This window comes from Vidua macroura, chromosome 14 (assembly GCF_024509145.1).
Source record: "Vidua macroura isolate BioBank_ID:100142 chromosome 14, ASM2450914v1, whole genome shotgun sequence".
NCBI lineage: Eukaryota > Metazoa > Chordata > Aves > Passeriformes > Viduidae > Vidua > Vidua macroura.
This window is the reverse complement of record NC_071584.1, coordinates 21384657-21402843: the sequence shown is the minus strand read 5'-3', so window position 1 is coordinate 21402843 and position 18187 is coordinate 21384657. Positions and strand designations below refer to the sequence as shown.

Genomic DNA, 18187 nt, shown 5'->3' with positions numbered 1-18187 from the left:
AATGCTTGAGCTCTTGGCACCCTCCTCAGAAGATGCAGCTTGCAGCAGCAGTGCTCGTGCAGCCATGATCTATGTAATTTCAAGGGTGAGATTGAGAGGAAAGTTGTCTCGACCCCACAAAATGACGAGTTTCCAGCTGAGTCGTCTCCCTGGGCTGTTCACTGTGTCTTTACCAAGGAGGAGGGAACAGATGGCAGTGACATCATTGGAAGTTGCGCTGCAGCAGCTGCTGTCACACGTTCTGTTATGCAAAGGAAGTGTGAGGGAACTCGAGGCAGTTTGTCCTCATAACTACATCAAAGTGTGCAGAGCAGATTTATTGAGCATTAACCCTGCTGCACAAGAAGCACTCTCTCACTCCCATTGGATTGAGAATAAATTTGGATTTCCTGCTCCCCAGGACTAACCCAGTGCCTTGCTGTATGCAGATCTACACACCAGGAAAAGCTGTACAGACCTTACTGCAAACACTCAGGTAATAAACATTAAAAACCCTGCAAAAATAAAACAAGCAGTTTAAGACTTAAATTATATTTCTCTTACAAAGTTCAGGACTGTCATTACCTGATTTCCAAATATATATCCAATTCCAAATTTTATAAGCAAGTACAGTTTATATCAAGCCTCTCATGCTCCACTCCAAAATCCAATAACTGTTTGAAAGTGAAGACAAATGTCCCTTAGGTGGTAAGTTTATAAGGGATCACAAAGCAATCTTTGGACAACTACTGTAATAGACCTGCCTAGAGAAAATTCTTGAAGCATCAAAGATGTCATTAACTAGGCTGTACGTTCCCTGTGCAACAGCAAAGGTTACTAGAATTCTATATCCTCAGCAATTTTGTCTGACAAGCTGGTGCCCAAGCAGGGAGCTGATGTTCATCTCTCCCTGCAAGGGCTTCACAATCACACGTCTTTGATTTTATTATCATTCCATTCGTTCCTGGTATACTGATTTGCAGAAAAATTCTTTTTATAATTTTTATTTCTGAGTGGAAAGATTGTTTTGCCCCTGGAAACCAGCCACTGCCAGCTTTGTTGGGGCTGTTCAGCTAAATTTTTATTTATAACATGCACACTGATACACACGGTTTTATAACTCTAGGTTGAGGTTTGCAAAAGGAATTGAGTGTTTTGAAGCTGAGCTTCATCCCACTAATATGACGTACCAACCCTTTCCTACGTGAACACAACCGCTGGACACCCTCAGCCAAGAGGGCAGAGAGAAGCAATGTGATATCTTGACTTTTAGAGTGCCATTTCAATCTCATTTTTCTATTTTTGGTTCTACCTTTGCCTCTACTAGGACATGCGCGCACTTCCAGTGCTGAACGGCAGCCAGCCTTGCACAGCACCACTGGCAGCAAGCCGCTTCACTGTCCAGTGTTGTCGTAGGCGCAACAGGCAAAAGCATGCAGCAGGGAGGACTTTCTGTGCCCTAAACTTTTATTGTGCCCTAAACTTTTATTTCTCATGTAAGTAAAGCTGCAGTAGTTCCCATGCAAGGCCGATCAAGATACAGCTTCTTGCCCAAAGCAGCCTGGTGCGCCAGAGGCAGCTGCCCTCATGCAGAGCCCCTGCCTGTGCTGAAATAGTGCTGCAGTCTGAGGGTGAAAAGAAAGGAAAAAAAAAAACTCGGCAAGAAAAAAGAGGCAGGGCCGCTGCGGCGACAGCCCCTGTCCCACGACGGACCCACTGACCTCAGAGCCCGACCCCCTGCGTCCGCCCTCCCCAGGAAGGGCTTTCTTCCCCCGCTTCCCGCTCCCCATTGGCTCCGCCGCTCCCCGCATGCCCCAATGCCGCTCGTCTCATTGGCTATAGCTCGGGGTAAAGAGGCGGGGCGGGCGGAAGGTACGGCGGCGCGTGGAGTATTTCCGGTCTTGTGCGCGCGTCGGGGCCCGGGACGGTGGCCGCGGCGTGAGGTGTGGGGCTGTCCGCGCGGGCTCCCGCCACCGAGAGGGGCAGAGCGGGCGTGCCTCAGACGGCGGCGGTAGGACCGCTGGTGCCCTAGGCTCAGTGAACGGGGCAGGATGAGCGGCGAGGATGGAAACGAGGAGTTCTACCGGCAGCTGCAGCTCCAGCAGCAGTACGAGGCCAAGCCAGCCGAGGGCGAGGGCGAGTCCGACCCCTTTACCTACGTGGACCCGGCGGACGGGGCTGCCTACGAGTGGGACCTGGAGAAGAAAGCCTGGTTCCCCAAGGTAGGTACGGGGAAGCCCCTAGGAAGGGAGAGAAGAAGGAGCAGTTGATGCCGGATCTCGTCGGTACGCAGGTGTCCGCATTCACCCACATCAGACACATCGTGTCTGCTGCGAGTCTCAGCAGCACCAAACCACACCTTTTTAAATTACGTTGTCGTCTCCGTCCTTGACCGGCTGCGCTGTCGTGAGGAGCTGCGCATTGGCTATTCGCCTGGGCGGAGAATCTGTAGAGTTGCTCGGACCTGGGGTGAAGTCACGGTTATGCTTGTGGATGTTGATCGGAGGTGCCTGGGGTGTGCTTAGGTCTCTGTCACAGTAGTTGTGGTGATCTCTTTGTGGGCAGTGTAGAAATTAATTAATATGTTACGAAGTCTAGATGAAAAAAGAGTAGTATTATGCCTCTTTTATTGTTATCTGAAGATTATGTCAAATAAGAGATGTGTTGTTCCATCTCGTTCAGTCTTAGAAGTGCACTTGAACAATAACGGTATTTGTCTTAGTGGCATTTCACGGCATGGAAATATGTTACAGTTTTTAGGTTTATTTAAGTTGGTTAAATGTTTTAACTATAAAATATGATCTTGCTATAATAACATGGTTCCTCAAGGGGTGAATGAACATAAATTTAATACGTCGAGCCAATCTACTGATTTGTGAGTGAAATAGTAGTTTTCTTTTCGTATAGCAATGAATGAGGGCAATTACTTAATTTAATATTAAGACATTTTATGGCATCTACTTGATGGATGTAATGTGCCAATTCTAGTTTGTGACTGAATTCATTGTAATCCAAAGAATCTGAGGCAGAGTGAAGCCTGTAGTGCCAGGTTTGAATGCGTGTAAACCTAGGCAGGTGTCTGTGGAGCAGATGGCTTATGGAGGGGCAAAAATGTGAAAAATCCAGACTCAGAAAGCAGAGCAGTGGAGAAATGAGCATTACTGTCTCCTTGTGGGATGCTATATCTAGTAAGTATAGTAATTTGTAAGAGGATTCTTGTTTTGCTCCCATTTCTTCCCTTTCTTCTGAAGAAGGGGAAATGTGTCTCTTGTCAGTAGCATTTATCTTTCCTAAGTGCTTTTCTTATCTGTTCTGTCTTGGAGAGGAGATAGCATTAAGGGTTGGGCAGGTTAAATAGGAGCAGAAAAGTTCATTAGTGAGTATGATGTGTAATAGAAGTTGGTGACCTATCTATGACCCACAGTGCTGCGCAAAGATTCTTTATCCAGCTGGACACCATAGAATTCTTGTGCTGATTAATAACAGAAATTTTATCCAGATAAACTGAGGAGACTGTTGTAACCAGAAGCTGTACTTCTTTCTCCTTGGGCAGTAATGAAATTTTTAATCTCTGTTTCTTGACAAAAGAAAGTATTCTGACTGGTCTAAGTAATTGTTACCTATTGACTGGGATTGCACTGCTGCTCTCCTGAACTTCCCCTAAAGCATATTTCAAAGCAGTGCAAAAAGTGAATGATATTATCTTCCAGCATTCCCCAGAAAAATTTGGAGACAGTAAAATATTTAATAGAAGCAATTGCAGTGTTGTTTATTATTTAGTTATTTTTATTTCAATGGTACTGTATTGATGAATACCAACTTTTTTAGCGTTTCACAGACATAGCACAAAATAACATGGAATTCATCTACTGCTTGCATCACTTGCTGTGAAAATACAGACATTGGCTGTCATCTGCAAGCACAGGATATCTGTTCTTCATTTGGTTATTCTATGCCTTTCCGTTTCAGTGGCACCAGCAGTTAATTACATGCTCACATGTCCTGTAGTATTGTGTTTCTTTTTCTATAAGCTTAATCACCCCAAACTGCGTGACTGTGTGGGTGTGTATGTAGTACTGATCTCTGTGATGTTCTCCACCAGAACTGGATTGAAGTCCCCAGTAAATAGTTCTGTGACTACTTATTTTTAGTGCCATCAGGTATGACAGAAGTTCCAATAAAAGCCTTTATATGTATATAAACTCCTCTGTGCTTGTAAAAAGACATTTTAAGGTGAAGTAGTGGTAGTGGTTACGTGGTAGGATGATAACATTTTATGCAAAAAACATCTTTGTTACGGAGTGGCAAAATTTGCTAGTCTTTGGTAGATAACTTGCTAAGAATAAATGGAAGTTTACACACAGTGCAATTCCCCTGGAAGCTGAAAAGTAATGCTTTTGCAGGTTTAATCACTAATTTACCAGTAGATTCTCTGGTGAAAATTAATAATGCTGTTCACCAGCAAGTGCAGAAGCTTCTTAATTCTCTGGATCTCATCAGCTGTGGCACTAAGGATTTGCTAAGATGGCTAATGTCAAAGATAATGAATCTGATTAGAGCAGAGTCTTCTTTTTTCCACTAAATGTACTTTGTACTTTGTCTTGATGCTGTGTTACATCATACCTGTAAGAGCAGCCATTTACATTCTTCATTGAGGTGTGTGGCAAATCTTGTTTAGCCTAAGAGCTATTTTATGCTAACCTTTAAAGTTATTGGACTCCAACTCCATCTTGCGTTATTCCTGACAAGCCTGTTACTGTCAGTTTTGCATTTCTGATTTGTCATAATGAAATTTTAGAGTTGAAACATCAAGCTTCAAATCATTATGAAAGATAAGAGATTACATTTTCATCACTGACACTTGAAATTGCACTCTTACAATAGCTTAATGGCATGAAGTTTTGTTCCCTTTTGAATACAAGTGAAGCAAGTGCAGCAAAGGTCAGAGTCAGATAAGATTTTCAAAGGTTAAAGCACAGTTTTGAGAAAAAAATATTTCAGAGTGTGCAACTTCAGAAATTACTTCATAATGCAGGGATTTTTGCTTTGAAAAAAGCAGCTGTGACGTATCTCTTTGCCTGCGATTGCCAGTGGCTGGAAGTACTGTGTGCAATTTGTGGGTTTTTTTTCTTTTATTTTGATCTCTAAAGCATAGGCGTTGGCCAATCTTATATTTTATCCAAATATAGTCAGTCTCTGTCTATTTGTAGGATATAAAGTAAAGCCTATTGCCTTAGAAGCAATGTGTTAAAATACATCTCCAATTAAGTGCAATATTTACTGCCTGTCAGCACAAATATATGTCATCTCTGGAAATGATTCCATGAAAAGGCAGATGCCTGTAAATGTCAGTCATTCATCATCTGTGGATAAGTTGTTGGCTTATCATCAGTATCACTTTAACACTTTGCCACGGCCAGGAGCTTTTGGTTTCTGTCCTTCAGGCAGATCCAACTTGCATGGAAAGCAGAAAGCTTTGTTTGAAAAATCGCAGAACTTGTGAAACATTTGTGTAAAAACTACATATGCATACATATGGAATTTGTGTTTTGGTCTAGTTCAGGTAGTGCCTGAACTGATTGTTCTTGTTGTGTGTATGGCTTTGCAAAGATAATTTAAAAAGCTTTAAAATATTATTTTCTATGTTGCCAGATCAGAAAATGACCGTCACCTAACTAACTTTGAAATACAAACCTATATTTATACTTCTTTGAAATTTTATATTAATTTTCTTAATTTCTTTTCAGATAACAGAAGATTTCCTGGCAACCTATCATGCCAACTATGGCTTCCATCCACATGAGACAGATACTTCATCTGCTTCTGGTACAGCCACTGAAAGTAAGCAACCAGTAAGTTCTAAGAAATCAGGAGCACAAGCATCAACAGATGAGACAGGACAAAAACAAACGGATCCAAAACAAAAATTGGAAAAAAGGAAGCTAGAGCCAGGTAAGTGACAAAGCACTTTCCTCTGTGTAGGCCGTAACCTGTATTGTACTGAGGGAAAACTGGTAGTTGATTGTTGCTGCCTGGTATAGCAAAGATAAGGTTATGCTGGTAATTTGCAGAATAGTTCTAAAACTGTGTGGTGCTTCATAGGTATCCTCCTGAATCTGTATACAAAAGGAAAGAAAGCAAGGCATGTTCAGAACTTCTCTGTGAGCAAGCAAAAATTCTTATAAATCTGATGGAATATAAATGCTTATGCTCCTATGTTTAATGTATTACCATAACTGAATTAAACCTTTTGTATTTAGGGTGGTTTCATGTTGAAGAAGACAGGAACACAAATGTTTATGTGACAGGTAAGTAATAGTGTTTATTTATCTACTTTGAGCTAAAGATGGTAAAAGAGACTCATATGTCTCTAATATTATCTATTCAGTCTGTCACTTGCAAGCTCTTAATGTTATATTCTTGACTGAGTAATGTCTTTGTGACCTTTAAATTGCAGATGTGGGAAAGAAGTAGAATGGATGTATTCCATGATTTTGAATACATGGGATAGAATGGATGTATCCCATTTGTTAAATGGGATATTCTGTGAGCTGTGTCAGCCAAGTCACTAATTTATTCTTTTATAAGAGCAACAGTTTCTGCAGGCTTTTAAGGGGTAGGATAATGACAAGTTTATGATGAGACAGTGGATCAACTATATGCGTCACTTAATCTATAATTTTCGTTTGTTCTAATAAAATTATTAGGTAAGAAGGAGGAAACAGTAAAAAAAAGTTGGGAAAAGAGTGGGAAAGTAATATGAAAGTTCAAATGAAATTATCTGTGCACTTATTTATTGTGTTTTTCTACCTCTTTTGGATGGTGGGGTGCTATTTTTAGATACATATACTTGGGTACACTTGGTGGTTGTGAGCAGTCGCAGGAGTGCACATACTTACATTTTCACAATCATTTTCAAAAATCTTCATGCAGGCCAAACTAGCATGGGACATACACATAATTTTCTCATCCATTTTGGTTTTTTTCTTATTCTCAATTCGGAGTTCAGTTCTTAAAATATCTATACATTATCAGTTACTCTTTTATTGAATTTGTGAGTGGAGAAAACAGTTGTCTGTTTATAGGTTGTGTTCTTATGGGTTTTTTTTTTTTGTCTCTGATACCTAGAAGTGCAGTGGAACTTGAAGCTTGGGCAGGAGAGTTATGTTTGCAGAGGCCTTTGTGTCCACTGCAGTGTTGATGATGTGTGACAATAAATCTCTAGGTGTGCATATTAGGGAACACAGAGATTTTTCTGTGCGTTACACCTATTACAAAGTACAAGGATTTTCAAAATGCTGGTATGAAGTAATGCTTAGAAGGTAATGCCGAAGGGCAGTGGTTTCTTGCAGTGTATGTAAATTGTTGTCCTTTTTGATATCTTTAGTTTAAATAAAGGCTACGGGAAGATTTGTTCTAATGATTTGTTCTATTTAAAAAATAGACTATATTTAAACCTTCTGTTTGAATTTATTTTGCAGGTTTACCTCCAGACATTACGAAAGATGAATTTGTACAAGTCATGTCAAAATGTGGTATCATCATGCGAGATCCTCAGACAGAAGAACACAAGATCAAACTGTATAAAGATAAGGAAGGAAATCTTAAAGGAGATGGCCTCTGTTGTTATCTGAAGGTCAGTGGTGCACTGAAATGCTGTTTTCCATCCCACTGAAGGCACATATGGCCATTGTTTCAGAATCACGTTCAGAAGATTCTTGAAAATCTAAAGCACAATTTGGAATATGGGTGTCCGTTTTAAAGTTTCACACAGAAATGCCCACTTAGCTCGTTTGTTTCCTCTTATCCAACCTCAGCCTGCAAATGGCCATAATACCTGCTGAACATGTCTCTACGTACTGTCATCGTGGGTGCCAGAGATGATGGGCTGAAATGGGAGGATTCTCACCTTTTGCTTTGACAATACACTTCTGTGTAACCAAAAATAGAGAAATAATGAGCCAGGAAGAAACATACTGTAGTCCTGTATTTACAGCTTTTAATTGAGAACTGGTTTGGTTCAGAATTCTGCTTTCATTCTTTATTAAGCCATAAAAATTTAGGCTGCAGTACTATTTCCTTATGTGTTGCACTTGTGAATCATTTGGAAAGTTGGTGATTGGAAGTGCAGCCGGCTTTAGTTCTGCAAGAAGCACCAGGCAGTACTAAATCAAATGGCTTGTAGTCTCTGCTATTTTTGTAATTGTAGTAGTTAGGATGGTGGAGTACACAAGCGTAAACACGGTCCTCACTCTAAAGGACTTTTAGGAAAACATGAAAAATTACTTAAGAGTCTCAACATCTGCTGTTCTTGGAAAAGTGATACAAGTTTTACACGAAATCAGTCCCCTGAAACCTTTTTATTCTTGCTTTTAAGTTCATCAGCTTGCTTAGATATTGTAGATTAGTGTCTGTGACATATTTGAATGAAATATATGCAGCTGCTTTTGGAAGTATTAATCAATTACAACAGGAGGGAAGAAATACTGAGTTTTCATCAAGAAAACAGTGCCAGCTGTGTGTCAGAAGATGACATTATGGTTTTCAGTGACAGGGACTTGATTCTTAGCACAGTATACTTAATGGCATGTTATTGGAATACAATTTGATTTTGCCATGTGCTTTAAAGTTTGTGCTGTGTTTTGTCTTCAAATAGAGAGAATCAGTTCAACTTGCTTTGAGGCTTCTGGATGAAGCAGAAATCCGAGGCTATAAATTGCATGTAGAAGTTGCAAAGTTCCAGCTGAAGGGGGAGTATGATGCAAGCAAAAAGAAGAAGAAATGTAAAGACTACAAGAAGAAATTGTCGCAACAGCAGAAGTTGGTATTTTTTATTTCAGTAAAATATTGCTTGAATTCTAAGTGCTATTAGTAAAGCGGTGCTTTCTTTCAAATACAGTACTAAATTTTGCAAAGGTTAAAGTCTTACCTGACGTGCAATAGCTTAACTATTGCACGTTTGAAGGGGGCTAACTCCGAACTTAAGTGTTTATATGATTAACTTCTTTGTCATTCACACATTAAATCAATACACAGGGAGCAATGGTGCCTTCAGATGTAGAAGAAAATATTACAACTCTGGGGAAATAAAAGATTTTCTTCCTCTTCAGTGGATGTGGGCGTGCAAGTCCTGTCACAATATCTGGGCTGTTGGAAGGTCATAACACTGTGGCTGCTCACATATATTTAGTGCCATACTGCACTAGTTGCCCTTGCAAAGGGCAAGAAATGCTTGCTGTCAGGAGCAAATACTAAATTATCTCTGCAGATTCCCCCAGACATCTCTCGCTCTGCTATAAAATATAGTGGGCTTTGAGTTGTACCTCGATTCATTTTGTCTCTTAAAAATTGTTCTTCTGCCTTTTGGAACCAAGAATATGTAGATTAAAGAAGAAAAAAGTTGGAATATTTTTGATACTTCAGTGAAAGCAACATTCACGAAGCATTGTAAATAGTAGTGCAGAAATGTTTTCCCATAGTTAAGGGGCGCAAGGCTACTTGATATCTTATCAATTAAAGCCAGAAATATGTCTGCCCCAAAAATACACTGATGGTTCTTGCTGTAAGAAGTCTCCAGTGTGTAGGCGGGTGTATGAAAATTATGAAATTGCATTTGACAGCAATTTGTGTGAATAAAAGGACTGTGTTCCTTTTGAGTTGAAGAGCATAATTTACTGGTATAACTACTCTTATTGGAAATCCAAGTTTTCTTCAGATAAAGTAGCAGGTACAAGAAGAAACTTAAGATTTCCCCACCCCAGTATATGATGTTGAGATTTAAAAGTGTAAGTAAACATGTGGGGGTTTTTGTAATAGGATATGAAGTAGGCATTTCTATGAGAAGTAAGATTTGCTGTGAGAAGGCAAAGTCCTAGAATAGATGTGCTGGGTTATCTGACTAGTTTGTGTTAGTGGCTCTACACTGGGGAACAAAATACATCTTGTAGTAATAACTGTGTAAGAGTCAATGTGTCCTGGCATGTTCTTTTAAATAAAAGCAGTTAAATTTTACCTAGGGGAATAGTGGATCTCCTTTTTTCCAGATATTGACACTTGAATTGCACTTGAAAACAGCTGGTTCCTGTATCTGAGTTGCTATTAGGAAGGAATTAATATTTCATAAATATTTTGTCAGTGTTTTAAAAAATACTTTACTTTGAAAAATTATTTATATTCCCTCTATGAGCCTTTAAGTACCTTAAAACCTCAAATGTGTTGTAGCAGTAGGAAACCTGGGTAATTACTGTGTTTTTTTAGAAGAATAACATAACTCTTTGTGTCAAAATACATGTTAATATATTGCAAGAAATGCAGAATTAATGATTTTTTTTTTCAACAAATACTTGTAGAAACTGAAGACAGCCGCAACAATATCTTCTTACTGTTGCTTCATTTCATTAGACAGCTGGATTGGAGGCCGGAGAAGAAAGATGGGGCAACTCGAATGCGGCATGAACGCATCGTTATTATCAGGAATATGTTTCACCCCAAGGACTTCGAGGTAGGAAAATGCAGTTTGCTTCTGTAGATTCTGCTGTTAGAAGTTAACATGTCTCAGCTTTCTGCCATACAAATTGTAGCAAAATGCCAAGCAAATGAAAACAAAACTAAACTTGCTGTTTGGGAATGGTGTTCTCCTGTGCCAAACATCTGCTTTAAATTCATTCATCTCTCTCCAAAACCAAGGAGAAAATGTTGATAAGAACGTATTTTTCAAGTCAAGGTTTTTCACTGCCTGAAAAACCTATATATCTGACAATACTCTTTTTTGGGATGGAAAGAGGAGTAAACAACAGTAGTAGTTAGAATGGAGAAATGAGCACAAAATAGCTTTATTAACAAGTAGTATTTATTAAATTCAAATAATAACTGTCTGCCAACTCCCAGGTGCTTTGAAAATGCAACATAACAGCACTTAATTTATGTACTTTTAACAGATTGACAGATGTGTACCACTGCTGATGGTGCTAAAATAGAGCTGAGAGAAGTGAGTGCTTGTGTTTAATTAAAGCTGTGTAATTGCTTTTTAGGAGGACCCTCTAGTGCTAAATGAAATAAGAGAAGATCTGCGGACAGAATGTGAAAAGTTTGGTCAAGTAAAGAAGGTTCTCATATTTGATGTATGTATTTTTATATGTTGTGTTGGCAGAATTGATGTAATGTGCAAAGGTGCAAAACATTTAGGCTGCTCTAAATATGAGTGGAGCATTCATTTGGGTGTGTTTACTCCATGGAAACTTGACTTAATCTTTCAGTACTTTAAAACTTTTGGAACTTACTGTCTTAGCACTGGTATACTTCAGCCTATGTAAAGACAACTAACTCTTCCCAGGAGCTTGGATATATGTTACAAGTTTGAAACTGTATGTATACATTATTTGTAGCTAAGCTAGCTGAAATAGTTTTTGTTTTGTGTTCAAAAATTGTGTTGTGTGTGCCAATAGAACAACGTATGGAAACTTGAAAACTGAACTTTTAAAACATGATTATGTATGATCAGAATGGAGCTATATCCTGATTGATTTTATAAGACAGTATAAAGGCTATTGGAATGAATGCATTATTTAGAATGTTATTAAATGTGAGTTGCCTGTCCTTACAGAGGCACCCTGATGGCGTCGCTTCTGTGTCATTTAAAGAAGCGACAGAAGCTGATCTGTGCAAGCTGACTCTAAATGGAAGGTGGTTTGGTGGCCGTCAGCTCAGTGCTGAAACATGGGATGGTGTAACAGATTATCAGGTAGCTTTTTGTGGTTCTATTTTATCCAATATGTCTTCCAAACAGTAAATCTCCTTGATTTCTAGGAGTCCTTGGCATTCCTTCCCCTGACTATGCCTGTGTTATCTTGCTTCTCTTCAAAAGTTGTAGAATGTCTCTAAAAATAATTCTCAATTATTCAACTTAGAAAAAAATTAGAGGACCTGTTTGAGTACTGAAAGTGTCAACTTAGAGGATTAGCCGCTGGATATACAGATCATTAGTTCACAGCATTGAGATTTCTGTATATATATATAAAATGTAAATATTTGTTTAGTTTCATCTGAGTAAATACTCATTTTGACAAGTATGACTGACTCTAATGATGTGTATAAATACTTCTTTAACAGGTGGAGGAGACTGCAAGAGAAAGGGAAGAAAGGCTCAAGGTGTGGGAGTCATTTTTAGGGGATCCTGATGCAAAGGAGCAGCAAACTACATCTGATTCGGGTTCTGCATCAAGTAATGTTAAATTGCCCGAAGGGAGTCAACCTCCAGAGGTTAATGAGACACCTAAAGAGGAGGCAAATGATGAAACTCATAAGAGGGAGAATAATGGTGAGGGTATTCATGAAGATGGAGCTCCATCCACAGACAGCAGCCTTGCAGGCAGTGATGGTGAAGCTGATATATAACATCTTTAATGCTTTATGAAAGCATGATTTTTAGGGTGATGTTTGAGTGTATCCCTTTCTTCAGAGTGACTGCAGGCAATATTCATATGAATGTAGGTGTATTAGAATGTCATCAACTGTGTGGTTTGAAGTTTTCATTAAAAGCAGCATTTAATGGGGTTCAAAAACTTTGTATTAATTGGCTGTTCACGTGAAGTAACTCAAGTTTTCAAGAACACAGTAAAACTCATCAGGCTTCTTCTGTTCTAACTATGCTTGTCAGCGTTTCATGATGTGAGTGTGAAATATGTTTCAACCCTTAAGTTGATGTAACTATATGTAACTTATGTAATGCAAAGCTTTTACAAGATTTGTGGATTGTACTGTTAATTTTCCTGTCAAGTTCCCTCGGAACTCGGTATTTCACTAATTTGTGTCCTGGTATGTTGGATCATTTTATGGAACATCTGCTGTGATCCAGATAGGGTGAATGCATTGGATTTGTTGCTATGTATTAGGTGGCTGATTAGTAGTATCAGGTCACAAGCTTAAAGAAAGTGGCAGACAGTGTTGCTGTAGCAACCCTAAGGCAAACTGAGTGAAGAGGGGTTATTAAATCACAGCATTCAGCAAATGAAGTTTTCCTTCCCCTTCTGTTGATGTTAGAAGCTGGAATTATCTCAAGGAGACTAGAAGTGCATGAACACATGTATTCTAGGCCACAATAACATTGGTTTTACACTCTCATGGTCTGTATGCAGTAAGTATCAAAATAGGCTTTTGATTTTTTTGGTGGCTTTATTAGTTCTTGCTTTTATATTAGAGTAAGGGTTTTTTGTTAACTCTGTTAGCATGATGAGCGTGAGTTCTCAACATTTTTGTTTAGCTCTGTGTGCTCTTCACAGTGGGGAGGATCTTCCATATTTCATGAAATTTAAATGCTTTTGGCAGCTCAAACTGCAGTTTGTTGTGCAAGAGTTGAATACTTTAAAATATGCTTTCAAATAATGCTCTTATATTGAAAAAGCAAATGCTAGCCTCTTCAAAATATTTCCAAAAGCAAGGACTTAGGAGATATTCTAACTTAAGATATCTTAATAAGTGGCAGGCTGTCAAAAATAACTGGGGGGAGCTGTTTTGGGCATAGTCATTCTTAATTTAGAATTGCACTGTGTTGTAAAGTGAGGATAGAAGAACATGGATTTAGGCACTAAACAATTAAAAATTCATTGCATGCTGTTTATATGGATGGCTACCATTACACATTTGCAAGGAGGATCCTTTTAATTTTTTTTAATTCATATTGGATTGCAAGAAACTATAGATGCTGTGTTTCCATCATGAGGTAATCAGAATACTCTGAAAATATTATTTTCAAACCTTGTGCTCTGAGATTGCCATACAGATTTTTTTTCCTGAATTCTATATGGTTGTCTAAGTTTATTTTGTTGGGGTTTTTTAATATATAGTCAATATGTGTGGGTGGCTATGCCAGCGAGAGCATCTAAGTTAACACTTGCCATTGTGGTTATAAATTACTTCTTTTGTGACAAAAATAGCTGTCATAATTGAATTCAGGGGTTAAAAGTCTGGGGGCTCATAATACCCTGATATGACAAATTTCCCAGTTTGAGTTGCATTATAAAGAAGAGATGTAGCTCTTGCCAGCTAAAAAAAAGTCAAATTTCTCATCTTTCCAGGTGTGTGGATTGTGTGTTTCAGTAAAGCAGGTGTTTGAAGAATTCAGGGAATCTGGAACACTGCCTGGTTAGTAGCTGCATGTAGTGGTGTATTCGGACACATTTCTGGGTTGTGTTGATTCTGCCTTAGTTATTTTATGGGTAAGAAGCACCACAGACCTTTAAGAGCTGGAAGTGTTTGCATATGAGGAGTGTAGTTTAGTGTGGTGAATATTGCTTTCAGTGCTCCTTTTTTTCATCCAGCTTCTAGACTCTAGGCTATAGATCTCTTGTCTTTTGTTTCCTTTTTTTTTTTTTTTTTAAGGGAGCCCAGTTGTGTAACACTACACAGTTAAATCACCTGTTTTACAGAGGAATTACAACTGATACAGGGAAACTTGTGAAAATGTGAAAAACTTGTAAAGTTCTATGAAGTCTTATCATGGTATCAGATATGGAGAACAAGGTTAGTGTTAGTGTTTGAAATAAGACTTTGAAAAACAAGGAATTGCTGTATGTGCAGTAAACTTTCCTCTCTCCAATTCATGTGCAAATTTGACTGGCTTGGTGCGGAAGTTCAATGTGCTCTTAGTCTTTTCACCTTCTTTAGACATCACACTAAAGTAGAGCACCAAAAAAGACTGAGACCAAATGCTTTACTGGCTTTCCTATTAACTAGGATCTTAAGTAATAACAGCTCTTTTTCCATGCAAATGTGCAAGTGTGGAATTACACTCAAACTTGTATTTTCCTTTTGTCTACCTCCATTTTCCCCAGTAGAATGTCAAAATATATTTTTATAAACTATTCATTGAGTTATTGATACATTTAGTAGTCCAAGGAGAGGTTAATGCAGCTGTGACTCTTTTCAGCAGATTTTCATTAAAAACAAATTCTTTAGATATTTCCTTTTTGAAATTATTTATGAAATTATTTTGAATTTATGAAATTTCTATAAATCTGAACAGAAATCAAGAATTTTCACAGAAGTTAAAATTGCTATTTTGAAGTATGATTATGGAATTCTTATAGTATAGAGCAGTAATGTTTGAGACATTTTAACAAATCTGAACAAGCAAAGTTGCTTTTTTAACTTACGTATTTTTCTTAGTGATCAACATCATACACAAATTGGTAAGAAATTAAAACCCTAAAGGAATTCTCACTTTATTTTTTCTTTAATTAAAAGTGTTTTCTAATTACTTTCCTTGCTCATTAGAAGTGAAAAAATAACCTTTTTGCTCAGTTTCTAGGGTTTTTTTAGGTCCCATTACAGTGTTCAAGTATACTGAATGTTCCTCCATCCCTATGCTTTTGGTGAGAGGTTCATTTTAAGAGACTCTGTCTTCTTTCCTCTGTATATGATGAAAACAATAACTAGCAGCAGGCTGAAACAATTTGTGGATGATTATTTTTGCTCAGTTTTGAACTAGAGAAATAGTTATTTCTACCAATTTTCAGTGTAATAAAATGGATGTAAAGCCACTTAAATACAACACAACAGATTATTAACTGATCCTTCAGCGTAATTTGGCAGAATCACTTTCTGAACCATCCAAAATAATTGCTTAGCTTCAGGATAAATTGGTAGTTTGCTTTAGACTCAAATGCTATTCATTGGTTTGCTGGGAAGGAGTTTTTATGGAGTTACAGGTATTCACCAGACATTACGTGGCTGGAGGAGCATGACCAAGGTAGACACTTGGAGACAAAAAGCCTCAAAATAAAAGGCTTTTTAGAAGGTTTTCTCTTTTTTTGTGGGTTCTCAAATGTTTGTATACCGGTGTAAAGAGAGAATTAGTTTCATTTTGCATCAAAATGTGTATCTGCTTTTCCTGCTGGCTTTTTAAAATTTTTAAAATTGAATTTCAGTCCCTCGTACAGCTTAGGTTTTGTATAAGGATTGCAATTCACTTAAAATCTTTAGTATGTTAAATGCAGTGCATTTTAGCTAAAACATATCCTACACATTATTCAGTTAAGGTTAACCTATTAACAGTTACAAATAATTAGCTTAATTCACTTAAGAAAACTTGAAGGTGTTGGATGCTTCATAGAAACCCAAACTTGCCTTTCATCAATATTCATACCTGCAATTCTTGAAACTAAACCAAACCAAATTTGAGAAAAAAATTTAAAAATACATTTTTATAGATTTTAGTTGGATTTTAAATTCTTATTTTTATTTCTGCATTTGAGAAAACATACTGCAGTATGGTAAATGAATTCTGTGAGTTGTGTATTTGTGTTGATTTGACTTGTGTATATTGTAGTGCTCTTTATAGCTTGACATCTTACTGTCAGAATACTCTGAAAGTTCTGTAAAATATTTATAGAATTATGAAATCTTTTGCAGCAAACTGGTTTTTTGCTCATTCTGTAATATGAAAAGTATATTGTTAGATTAAACTTTTCAGTAAGTAGACTTGGAAATTTTTTCAGACAGGTGATTTTCTTTCAATAAATTAATCATTTTCATTTATCCTTTAGAAAAACATTACAAAGCAAATGCTATTTGAATAATGTCTAGACTTGTGACAGCATCTGAGAATACCCTTTGTTTGTCTTCGATTTGTTTCTTAAAGGGGTTGTGTTTTATACTACCTTTTTAATAAACAAACTCATGAACAGAACAAGTCTCTGCTGATTAGTTTCAAGGTAACGCATTTGTCTTTTTTTCCTCAGTAAAACATACCATAGCATTTGGTGCACAGGGGCTTCAGTTTATAAACCACATGTGTTAACATGCCAGACCTTCCAGCTGGACCCGTTAGGCACGTTGCTGGAACTGTAAGTGGGAGCGTGGTATTTGTTCCCTATTTATGGATTTGGTCTCAACCTTCTTCCTGGCTTGGGGTGTTTATGGACCTGCATGGAGAGAAGAGGAGCAGGAGGGATCACTGCAGATACCGTAGTTAAAATTGAGATTGTGAAGATGTTTTTAATAAGGACAAGTAGAATTTTAATTTTTATTCTCAAAGGTTTTTAATTTTTTTTTTCTTCAAAGTTTTGACACTTTGGATGCTTTAAAAGCACCTGAAATCAGTCATTCAATTCCTGTATTGAAGAATAGGGACTGAAATCCCATTTTACCCTGTAGTCCTTTCTAGGAGCTTTAAACTGATGCCATCTTAACCTGAGGAGAGCTTTAACTGTCAGCATGAGAGGAAGATCTCAATTAAGGTCTTGAAAAGCTTTAGCAGAGGAAATCTCTGCTGTATGAGACAGTTTAGAAAAGGGAGTGAGAGAAGGAGGAATGGAGATGTTGAAGACTCTTGCCCTGCTGGTGGACTGGAATCCAGTCTGTCTCACAATGAAAACGTGTTTACGCAAACAGTGTGTCAATAAAAGACTAAGCACTGTCACAGGAACTCTCCCAGCCTGGTAGTTAAGTTGTTCTGGGAAGGGCAGAGGGTGGATTCATACGTATTTAGGCAGAGGGAATTGGATTGTGCTCTCCAGCTTTCTGGGTGAATAAACAAACTCCTAAGCTACTCTATAAAAGACATAATGTCACCAGTTTGGTGACTAGTTCCCCAGTGTGTTTTTTCCAGCTGAGACTGGCAAGTTTGACCGTTTCAGGTTTTCTGGAATGGCTGCAATTTGCTAATTTTGGTAAACTTGCTATAAAAAAACCTGAACTCTTTCCTCTGCAGCCCTTACAGAACAAGAATGATTTTTTTTTTTTTTTTTTTTCCCCTGTAGTTACTAAAACAGATCCAGCAAAGAAAAGTGAAAAAATTGATTATTCAGTTTATCTGGGTTGGAAACAGATGTTTTTCTTATAGGTGTTTGTTGTTACTAATTTAAGAGTGAATATTCTGTAACATAGGAAAAGTCCTTTATCATCCTGCACGAGTTTGGTTCACTGCCATATCTTGTTTATCATCTTACTCCAAATTTTTCCAAAGTCCACAGTATCTTCTTTATTGTGTACACATTGTCATAAAAAAAAAACCCAAACAAACCTAAACCTATTTACAATCCTATTTTCCTCATTCCTGAAACCTCCTAACCTGGTTGACTTGTTGGAGTACATTTCATGCATTCTTAGCAGATAGGCTGAAGGAAACGCCTTGTTCTGCGCAGCTGGAGGCTAGAAAGTGTGGGGAGTTCATGAACGTGGCTTGTCTTCTGCTGCAGTCGCTTCAGTGCAT

The 18187-nt window shown here is 37.9% G+C and overlaps 1 protein-coding gene across 1 annotated transcript; it reads left to right on the top strand.

Moving 5' to 3' along the window:
- The first annotated feature begins 1910 nt into the window (after positions 1-1910).
- Positions 1911-16463, top strand: HTATSF1 (HIV-1 Tat specific factor 1). Its single transcript, XM_053990322.1, has 9 exons — positions 1911-2201; positions 5727-5931; positions 6240-6287; positions 7461-7615; positions 8636-8799; positions 10381-10480; positions 11010-11099; positions 11582-11719; positions 12088-16463. The coding sequence occupies exons 1-9, from the start codon at positions 2031-2033 to the stop codon at positions 12370-12372; spliced, it is 1356 nt and encodes a 451-aa protein (XP_053846297.1). The 5' UTR covers positions 1911-2030; the 3' UTR covers positions 12373-16463.
- The last annotated feature ends 1724 nt before the right edge of the window (positions 16464-18187 follow it).